At 51.7% G+C, this 11,151-nt stretch overlaps 1 protein-coding gene across 1 annotated transcript in view; it reads right to left on the bottom strand.

The window, feature by feature from the left end:
* Nucleotides 1-783: 783 nt before the first annotated feature.
* FGF11 (fibroblast growth factor 11) overlaps nt 784-11,151 on the bottom strand; it is a 37,596-nt gene continuing 27,228 nt past the window's right edge. Inside the window, exons 4-5 of the mRNA XM_020799804.3 lie at nt 7,412-7,610; nt 784-6,671 (exon numbers count right to left, since the gene is read on the bottom strand). Of these exons, the coding sequence (XP_020655463.2) occupies nt 6,547-6,671; nt 7,412-7,610 (324 nt within the window). The 3' untranslated portion in view covers nt 784-6,546. The remainder of the gene's footprint in view (nt 6,672-7,411; nt 7,611-11,151) is intronic.

Genomic DNA, 11,151 nt, shown 5'->3' with positions numbered 1-11,151 from the left:
GGGGTCGTTTCCCCCGCGGCTGGCTCAGAACCCATGGTTTCCAGGCTCCCTAGACGGAGAACATTGGGCCTCGAGTCCCTTTTGGCAGCTGGAAGGGTGTTGATGAGAGCACGCCACGGGTGATCTACAGCCAGGGTGGAAGATGGGCAATGGAGTTACGGTGGATGGGAGTCCCAGAGGTGAACCGCCAGGCAAGAAGGATACAGCCATTGGCAGTGGTGCAGGGGTGGATGCTAGGATCCGCACACTAAAAAGTGAAGTTTAAATCCCTGCCACCTACAGGTCCCCCCGACCCATCTAAGAGGAAGAATCCTGTGTGAGGTGGCGGCTGGAAAGTTGCCTTGGGATGTGGGAGGTCGTTTTCTGTCTCCACTAAACCACAGTGAGAATCACTGAGTGGCTTTGAATCAGTTATTTCTCGCTCACTCTGTCTCCCAGGCTGACTCCTTCACAGTAGCATTGCGTGGATCAACTGTGTAAAAGGACGGGTCTTAGAAGCCCCCTTTGCATCCAGAAAGGCAGAAGAGCAATAGAATAGAAAAATGCAAAGCATTTGGTGGGGAAAAATGCGAATATCTCAGGGGGAAAGGGGCCCAGCCTGGAGCCAGTGGCCTGAAACCTTTGTTGGAAGGGGTTAAAAAATGGGATCCGGGGAGATGTTGGACGGAACGGGAAAAGAGTGGGCAAACAGAAGCCGGGGAAATGGGGGTGCTGGACTGCAGTGCCCCCCCACTCCTGCCCCAGAGAGCAACACCCCGCACAGAGGACACACAAAGACACAGCTAGGTAGAATAATATAAAGTTTATTTCCAGTGTGCAGGGCGGAGGTGGGTGGACGGGCAAGGAGATTCTTGGCCCTTTGCACCAGATTGTTGGAGAAGAAGACCAGTTATTGCTGAAAGGGGAGAAGGGCCGGAGGGAACGGGGGGTTCGTTTTCTCATGCAGGGTGAGCCAAGGAGAGCCGAAGGCAGAGGGGGGGTGGTTTCTCCCGCCACCCCTGCAGTTCTTATTGCTTTCTGTGCCGGAAAAAGGGCCACAGGAGGGGGGGTTGAGAGGCAGAATCGAGAAGGACAGGCCCTGCGTCCCTCGGCGGAGGTCAAACCCCGGCCGTTTGCACGGCGAATGTATGCTGGGAGATCGAAAAGCGGGGCTCTTATAGAGGACCCGAACACAAGACGAGATGCCTTCAGACACGCCGACTCTCCACCAAGATGATGTTTGAACCTCCTGAGAAACTGGGGTCTTGTTGTGGCAAATTTGGCTGCAGGAGACTGGGGGGGGGGGGTTGTTGTTTTGCAAAGGCTGCCTTGTTCAACTTGGACAATCCAAGATCCAGCCTTAATTTCTGGTGGTTTTATTTTTTTATGTTTGGTCTTTTTAAAGAATGTAACCAGGCTCTTTGGCTGCAATTATAGTTTTGGATCTAAGGCAATTTGGGGTTGTTTTTTTGCCCCTTAAGCTCCTTGTTTTTAAACATGTCTATATTTGTTGGTTTGCTTCTTTATTTAAAACGTTATTGCCTCGTCTTTCTCCTTTAAAAGGGCCCCAGTTGGAATCAGAACCCGGAACGTTGCCTTTCAGCTGACCACTCCCATCATCCTTTGGCCGGCTGGAGGGTTTAGGGAGCCGGCAGTCCGAAAAAGGCCCATTCCCAGGCTCCCGGTGAAACGCTCCAAAATTAACACTCAGAAGCAGGCCAGGATTTCCAGCGGTGGAGCCAGTGGGTTTTTTTAAACAAGGGGATCTGATTGAGAGAGAGCTATCATAGCATCAGCCACATGGGCTTCGGAGTTGGCAACACCATCAGGCACCTGCTCTGACGGGAGACGGGGCAAAAGCCCCCACCCATGAAAATAAAAGTGGAAACCTGTATGGGACCCACTCCCAAATAAAGAGAAAGTTAATGCTTTCTACACCCCCCCCAAAAGAGTCCAAGAGGTGTTGGGGTTCATTTTGCTAACACTCCCCAGTAGAACCAACCCCGGATTTCGAGGCTCTGCAAACTTTGGTGATCCGGAGCAGAACTCTGGCTGTCCTCACTTAGTCTTAGCCCTGAAGAAATTGGTGTAGATTTTCATCCATAGACAATCACTGGGGGAGGCAAGAAGTGTGGTAGGAAGAAAAAAAAAGGAAATAAACGGGGGGGGACACAGGTCCTGCGGGTGGCGGGTTATAACCCTCCTTTCATTCCCTCTTCCCTGCTCTTCAGGTTAGAGGGGGGGGAGAGATACGGAGTGATCTACAGGAAAGGACAGATTTTGGATATAAAGTACCCTCTGAAAGGAAGGAGGAGGACAAAGGGAAGAGAGAAAAGGCAAGGTTTGGGGACTTTGACACAGACCGGCATTTCCCCCCCCCTGAAAAAAAAGAACACTCACAGCGTGCATAGGTGATTCAGCCTGCAAAGTCTGAATGTTGAACGTTTACCTAAACCTCACACCCTCTTTTCTTTTTAAAAGGAAGAAGAGGGAAGGACTGTGTGTGTGTGTAGGTGTGCATGTGCGCACCTGTTCCAGAAAAGAGACTAGCTTCATGAACCTGGAAAACAGAGCCTCCAAAAGTTCCTTCTTTCGGACTACGGTTCCAAGAATTCTGGGGCCTCTTACCAAAAATAAATACAGTGGGGTCTCTACTTAAGAACGTCCCTACTTAAGAACAATCCAACTTAAGAACAGCTCCGTTTGCTAAATTTTGTTTCTACTTGAGAACAGAAATCCAAGATAAGAACAGGAAAAAAAAACATTTCCTGCTCTTTTTTTAACCTTAGGTCATCTTAGGTTAAAAAAAAATTCTTCCCCTAGTGGTAGAGTACGTATTAACCAGCTTTGCATTAGTTCCTATGGGAACTAATGCTTCAATGTACGAACACACCTCTACATAACAAAAAAACAGCCAGAACGGATTAACTGGTTTTCAGTCCATTCCTATGGGAAATTTTGCTTCAACTTAAGAACGTTTCAACCTAAGAACACCATTCCAAAACGGATTAAGTTCTTAAGTACAGGTTCCACTGTAGTTTCTATGGACGGAAAAGAGCAGATACGGATTAAATGGTTTTCAATGCATTCCTATGGGAAATGCAGATTCAACATAAGAACTTTTCAACTTGAGAACCACCGTCCAATATGGATTAAGTTCTTAAGTAGAGACCCCACTGTAAATAAATAAATAAATAATAGTAATAAGAAAAAAAGGATTCCCCACCCCCATATAAAGGCTAACCCCAGCTCACTTAGAAATACAGTAGGACCTCTGAACCTGTGGGGGATCGATTCCACCCCCACCCCCTGCAGATGCTGGAAAACGTGGATTACTGTACAGCAAATGCTATTTTAATAGCGAACACTGTCCATAGCATGATCTCTGTCTCTCTCTAGTGGCCAGGTCTGGTAACTTCACCTTTAGAAACATTTATTTCTGGGATTTTTCTTTTAATACAGTATTTTCAGACCACGGATAAGTGAATCAGCAGATATTGATCCTGCGGATATGAGGGGTCCTACTGTGCACCGAGGGGTTTATTATCTTTATACTCACTGGCTCTCCCCTGCCTCCTGGTGGACGGGGTGGAAATGGTTCCTGTATGGGTGATTTCTCACCGCTGTTTCTTTCCATCTTTGCTTAATCTTCATTAGAAAGAAGGTGTAATTCCTGAACTCACACGAACCCTGTAGCCACTTGACCCAAGAGATGGGCGCAGAGTCTTGGCCTGGCTGTAGACTCACGAGGGGTGGGGAGGGGCGGCAGCAATTTTAGACACAAGGTTAGGGGCCGCGGTCGCCCGCAGGGGTGAGCTATGGCTCTCGGTAATGGCGCCGGTGCCAAGAGGAAGACGTGGATCGGAAGACACAATATTTCTGGATATGGCTCGTTTTCATGGCTGGCCTGACGCTCCATCCTTGGCTTCGCTCTCTCATCGAAATGGACACAAATCTCTCTTGCAAACTTGGCAGAACGGGTTGGACCGCGGTGAGGTAATTCTGGAGCTCCAAAGCAAACGTGGAAATCCCCCCCCCAAAAAAAGAGAGGGGGTGTTTGGGGACCTGCTTGACGGAGAATCTTCCTCCTGCACTGGATGAGAGTCAGAGTTCATTGGAAGAGGGGTCGTTATCCAAAGGAGGGACCCCTGGGTTTTGGGGAAGCCGGGCAGTCTGGCCTAGGAGTTGTGGGGAAGTGGGAAATGTGCGGGCAAGTGGCTGAACGGAGGCTGGGGACTTGGGAAGAGGGGTGGGTGGGGTGGGGGAGAGTGGAAGGGATAAACCTGCAACCGGGAGGCAGGGCACGTGGAGGGACAGGGCCTGGAAAAGTTCCTTTCTGGACCACAACTGGCAGAGATGGGCAAAGTTACTTTTGCAGAGCTCAGCTCCCAAAATCAAAGAACCAGTATCTCTCTCTGTCTGTCTATCCGTCCAGGGGTGATCCCAGAAAGTAGCTTCCCCCATCTCTGACCACAGGCTGTCATTTTTTTTTTTAAAAAAAGGTAACTTTTCTAACCTCTGTGGCTTAGCTGGACAGTTGAGTCAGGGTAGCTGGACTTCTTTCGTACAAGGTGGAAACCTTTCACTTCTTAGATGAAACGAAGCTATTTGCACGAGTAGCAAAACGTTTCCACCCAACAAGAAAGAAGTCTAGTTGCCATGACTCAACTTCCAGATAACCTCACCTGGATGACTGAGAATGTTCATGAACATTCCGTGGCTTAGCAAACAGGAAAAGAGAAGGGGAGAGAAATCTGTGTGAAGGACGAAGCCGTAAAGGGTCCCTGGGCTGGCTATTCGGAAGGCATACAGAAGGCAATACGAGAGACGGACATTATAAGACCCTCTTCCGAATCATCCCTGTCACCACCACCTGACATTTGCACCCTGGAATCATTGACCCGGCTCTCGGTAAGTATTCATCCACATCATACCCCCCGCAACCCCAACCCCAGAGTACAATTCCCTTTTCCCTCCCAAGCCACCCTTGAAAATATGTTTATTGCCTATTGAAACCCTGTAAAGATAGGAATACAGTATGGCCAATCTGGACACCTGGGATGCAGGGCGGGGGTGGGTAGGAACCAGAATGGCATGGAGGGCTGGGTGCAGTCTTCCGGAAGGCCCCCACCCCACCCCGATTGACTGGCTGTTTGTTTCCCAAAGTTCCACATGCAGGAGCAGCGAGACTTGCAAAATATTGAAAAGCCCCTGCATGCCCCCAGGGACTGGGATGACCTGTGTTGCCACTCAGTGGCCAAATAAAGGTATTGCATTGTCCTTCCGGGGAAGCAGTCACACCACGCATCAGTTACATACAGTATTCACAGCCTCTTTGAATGCAATGTTGCCATCCAGTGGCCAGAAAGGGTATTACACATTTGGGGGGCAATGTTCTCCTAGGAAGCTTAAAATATCTTCATTCCTGATAGGAAAATGTCGACTCCTAGTGGTTGAAAATGGTATTGCAGTCTTTTCTCTTTTTGCTGCAAGAGAGGTGGGAATCCAGTCACAAAATTTGAATCCTTAGCAACAGGAAACTCCTGCACTGGCATTGCAATTTATTTATTTTGGAAGGATTCAAAGGGCGAAGACAGCATAGTGTCCTTCCATTGGGCCAGAACTGACCTCTGGCGGAAGATCCCACCTTTTTTAGAAATCTGATTAGAATCATGTTCATTATTAATGCAGTTAAGCTTATCCCCTCCGTCTGGATCAAGAGGAGAGAACAGCCTCAGCGACCTGAGCTGGTTAAAGCAACATCGGACTTGTTCCCTCTCCCCAAAGGAAATTCACACTCTTCATCACTGCTGTTCCTCATAAATCCCAAAATCTCCAGAAAACTTGTCAAGAATCCACATTGGGAGAATGCTGCCATCTAGTGGGTGGAAACGGCACGCCATAGGCATTTCTTAAAAAAATTATTATGAAACGGAAGATCTTTTTATCCCTGTAGTTGGTGATACAGCGTCCCTCCCCCCCCCCCTTTCCAACCTGCTTCTCCCTGATGTGGTGTGTGAGATCATGTTGTCGACACAGGAGAAAGTGCAAAGCACCGTAAATGCGCCATTTTGTTTGAACGGAAGACTGGAATAGGCCCTCTTTTAAAAAGGGCTAAGAATGATCCTCCCGAGAGACACAAGAATTCCTGCCCGATGGAGGGGTAAATCCCCCCCCACAACGTATTTGTCACATTGTAGGAAATGGATGTCTGCCCCCCTGAAGCATCACAACATTGCCTTCCTCAGTGGCTGGATGCCACATGGTTTCCTATGGCTTGAAGTGAATGCCAGTGAGGGTGTGTGTGTGTCATTTCTTCTCATCCAGAATTGGTTCAGTCAGCGGCCCAATGGCCTCTTCGCCTTTCTGGCCAGACTTTGCTGGGTGTCCCGTGTCCGAAGACGAAATGGGAAGAAACCCATCCTGAGGAGGGATTAAGGAAGGGTTGAAAATGAGCGTTTAGGGCACAGTTCAAAGAGTGGCCGTTGAAGGTGAGGTACGTGTGCCCCGAACTCGCACTAGGGAGGCAGGGGGTGGAGGAGACTGGAGGCACCCCCCTCCTCTTGGCTACGTCGCTTCCGCCTTGGAAATCTCTTTGACAGGGGGCGGTCCAGGCGCGCTGCCTTCCTCGGCTTTCTTCGCCAGGGCCAGCTCCACCACGTTGTGTAAGGAAGGCTCACGATACAACGCCACTGTGGAGGTAGGAGAGAGAGAGAGAGAGAGAAAGGAGTGGAGGAATCAAAACCAACTAGCAGGGGGTCCCTGGTCCCTACACCCAGCAGGTCCAGACTATGGACATGATCCACCATGATGCATTCCTGAGTAAACCTGGGGACAATGAGCAAGGGCCCATGACAAGGAATTCTGCGCAATTCCAAGAACTTTTTGTAGGAGAGGTTCAGGGGCGTGACAGATTTTTAGATAAGATGCCCCGGGGGGGGGGTGTGTGTAACGATTATATACTGCACCATAGCGTTGAAGGCACTCTCTGGGTAGTTTACAAGTTAATTATGCAGGCTACACACGTTGCCTTCCCCACCCTCCAGGTATGCCATTTACCGACCTCAGAAGGCTGGAAGGCTGAGTGAACCTTGAGCCGGCTGCCTAGGATTGAACCCCAGGTCGTGGGCAGAGTGTTGGCTGCAGGGCTGCACTTTAACCGCTGCGCCACCAGGACAGCCAGTGCTTCTGCAATAATCAGGGCTTTGTAAGAGCAACAGCCTGCCTAGAGGAGGCTGTTGCATGAGAGGCGTCTGAAGAGTTTCATTTATTTATAATTTGCTTGCTTAAAACCTTTTCATCCTGCCTTTCTCTGGAACAAAGGCCCATGGTAGCTGGCCACTGCACCAGGGGTGACGGCATCTGAGGAACTACAGACAGGCTCAAGATGTTGCTGTTTTTTTCTTTTTCTTTCCCCTCCTCTCTTCCTCACCTTCCAGCAGCTTTGGGAGGAAGTGGGCAGCAGCTTTAGTCTTCTTGACTCGGTTTCCCTTCATCACCTGCCCGTCTTTGTTGATGCCCAAGTACCACGACCGCCCGGATTCCCGCTGCCGGTAGAGGGTGGAGGAATACATGACGTAATAGTTCTCAAAGACGCACTCTTTGAAACGGCACTCGGTGGTGAAGTGAGCCTGCAGTGGAACACAATGGGGAGGGTCACGAGCATGAACCCCCGTGTCAGCTGGGGTGCGCGCGCACGTGTCTCAAACCCAGACCGAGGGCCAGAGCCAGTCCGGCCCTTTTCCACTTAAAACAGTCACGCCTACCACCGGAAAACAAAAAGAAAATTACCTCCCCCCAAAAACTCAGCCCAAAATTATAGTGGAAGTTCAATTTCTAGGGTTTCCTAAAGATCTTCGAAACAGTGTTTTTGAAAGCATCCGATTCCCAAGAACCTTTTACTTTAGCGCTACCCTAGTAAAGCAAAGCAGATAAAATTGTTCTAAATGTTTTTAAAGGATTAGGAGGGGCTTCTTTGAGAGTCTCTTCCTGAAATTTATTTACGGATTGATTTATATAAATATTTTTTTACCCTGCCTTTCTCTTTAAAAGGCTTTTGGTCCATGGTTTAGGCAGGGAAGCGCAAATGTTCCTTCTGGATCAGTCCTTGGACTCTTCTTGAAGAAATATGGGATTTTTTTTTTAAAAAATGTTTTTAAAATAAACACATTCTGCTCGGTCGACCTCTTCTCCAGCTTCTATGGGCTCTGCATGCCATAGCAGGTTTCTGCCACAGGGTGGCACTGCTCAACCCCTGATGGACCCGCCGTCCAGGGCCGAGATCGCCCCAAAACCCAGGGGGTTCCTCCAGGATACCTGGGTCCTCATCCCAGAATCGTGAGGTGGGGAGAGCCAAAATATCCATAATGCTAATGAGAGCAAAATGTCCCCAGGAAGCCTCCTTCTCTCCCGCAGCCGCCTGGCTGCCAAATGTCTTTAAAGATATTTAACTGGCCTTAAAAAGGTCTCTCGAGTCCAGCCAAGAAGAGACTGGGGCTGCATTGGGGGTGTCGGGCCCATCGGCAGAGGGAGGAAATATCCTGCGCTCCCTAGAATCTGGAGGGCGGCGAAGGAAGGGGCAAAAGAGGTTCCGAGGAGGGAGCAAGCACCGAAGGAAGAGTGCCTCTGTGCATGCTAAGAGTGCCAGTAAGCAGGGCAGGACTGTGAGGGCGCACACCGCTCGCACAGAGCCGCAGAAGGCTCCCCTGCTCCCACCCCAGACACCGGGACGCACCGTCCCCAGAAGCCGGCCAAGGTCTTCTGGCACCGAAGGCCGACCCTCCGGCCAGCGGCTTATCCCATCTCTGGCAGCAGCAGACCCTTCCCGGGGGTGGGGGTGGGGGTGGGCCTTCCTGCTCTCCCGCCGTCCTCCTCACAACCCTCTCCCCATCTGGCCGTTTTCTTTCATGCCACAGGGAATCGGCCGCCTGAGGCGGTTTGTCTCCCTCCGCCTGACGGCAGGGCTGTGAGTCGCCGACTTGCTTTTTTCTGAGACTCCGGAAGTCATCTTGGGGGGGGGGGTGTTCATGGTAAGTGAGGACACGGTCTCTCCCCCACCCACCCTGCCGTAGACTTTTGCAGCTTCTTCTGTTCATTTCTGATGGTCCTGATCCATCTTCAAGCTGGACACCTTCCCCACACATCAAAGTGTATCTTCCTTCCTTCCTTCCTTCCTTCCTTCCTTCCTTCCTTCCTTCCTTCCTTCCTTCCTTCCTTCCTTCCTCATTTGCTCCCTCACTTAAACAGGGACAGAGAGACAGACACACACAGACACACACGTGCGCGTAGACGCACACACAGAGCCATCATCCTCCACTGGCCTCATCCTTTCTGACAAGCACCATCTTCCCTGGGAAAACTCTTTCCGCTGTCAGCTCTTCCCCAGCTCCCCCTGCTGAGGCTGAGGCTGAGTGACCTCTCCCGGCAGAGCATCAATGATTCATCATCATCATCATCATCACACACACACCCCTTTCCAAAGCCCCCCCACCCCCACCCAGGTGCCAGCGTGTTCTCCGCCCTCCCCTCCCTCCCTCTTTCCCTGGCAAAGGGGCACCAAAGCACCCCAGCCTCTCCGGGGGGGGGGGGGCGGAAGAGGCCTCTGGCTTGGCGGGGGGGGCTTTGCTGCAGGGGCAGGCACTTCCCAGGAAAGGCTGGAGGGTGGGGGTTTTTTGGAAGGGGACGGACGGACAGTGGTGGAGCCCTGCTAGGAGCACTGTCTGGCGGCGGGGGGGGGGGAAGGTGGCCCCATCTGACAGCTGGCCAGAAGCCCTAAGACACAGGCTGGATCGCAGGGGTGGGGACTGAGCAGAGGGCCCCCCCCCCCGACCTGGAAGACGAGGCTGGGAAATCGGGCCGACCCAGATGGAAAGGGGGTGGGGCTCCCAGGACTCAGGATGGTGGTACTTGTCTGGGGTAAGAAGCCCTGAGGTCGTCTGGGGATTGAGATGGGACGCCCGAGGTCCTGATGCCAGCCAGCCGTTCACACGCCCCCCCCATGTGCTTGGATGCACTGTTTTCCATGCCACCGCCATGTGCATGCACACGATTCCTGCCTATGTCTCTTCAACCACAGACACCCCCCCTCTCTCTCTCACACACACACACACACACAGATTTGCACAAGCACAAACGTTCGCATCCACCTTCACACACGCACACATACCCCTTCCACACACCGTGTTCCCCACACACGGTCTTTTCCTAGGCGGGCGCAGCCTGGCACGGCCCTCCTTCTCTTCGGCACAAGCCAGCCCTGTCCCCACCCCCCCCCTGCACCCCCCCCCAAAAGGCTCTTCCCGCAGCCACGGCTGCCTGCGGGGAGCCACCTCGGGTGGGAGAAGCCCCTCCAAACCCGCCGGCCATGCCCGCAGCCCAGCCGCCCACTGGCAGCAAGATGGCTGGCAGGATGGCTGCTGATAAAAGCGCCGCGCTCCCTTCCGGATTGGGGTCAGGGGATTCTCCCTCGGGAGTCCTCGTTAAGGAGGGCAGCTTCTAATTGCAGTTCAGAGAGAAAAAGAAGGCGAGGGGGAGGGAGGGAAGGAAGGAAGGAAGGAAGGAGCCACCATCTCTCTCTCTCTCTCTCTCTCTCTCTCTCTCTCTCTCTCGTTCTTCTGCAAAGCCAGTGCAGGAGCTGCCGTGCCAGCTTCACCCTGCCTGCCCTCCGGTGCGGACCAGGGCAACAACAAAACCCAGTGAGACAGGAGGGGGGGGTGGGGGGGTTAAAAGAGGCAGTGGGGAGGCAGACAGGCCTGGAGGCAAGCTTTTCCTAGAGCAGGAAGGCAAAGATATGGACAGCAGCACGAGAGGGCCATGATTCTGCTCTGCTGCACTCTGTGGGCTCCCGGAGCCATGCCAGCCTCTGGCGGGCCAAGGAGGAGATCCTGCCTTGCAAGCCCTGCTTTGGGGGAAAGTTGTTGCTGTTGTTGTTACTCTCATTGCCATCACAAGCAGGAATGCTTGACGATGATCCATTAGAGAAATGGCCAGCCCCAAGTCCATGAAACCTGGACACCTTAAACTTGGCATTAATAAGACAGGGGCTGTGCAGGAATTTCCCAGTGTGTTGGTTCTTTTCTTTTTTAGTGCATTCATTAATTCTAGATCATTTAAATGTACCGTATTTTTCCGTTTATAAAACACCCCCAAGTATAAGTGTAGGGGAAAAGAGAT

The sequence above is a fragment of the Pogona vitticeps genome, chromosome 6 (assembly GCF_051106095.1).
Source record: "Pogona vitticeps strain Pit_001003342236 chromosome 6, PviZW2.1, whole genome shotgun sequence".
NCBI classification, from domain to species: domain Eukaryota; kingdom Metazoa; phylum Chordata; class Lepidosauria; order Squamata; family Agamidae; genus Pogona; species Pogona vitticeps.
This window is presented reverse-complemented; position numbering and strand designations above follow the sequence as displayed.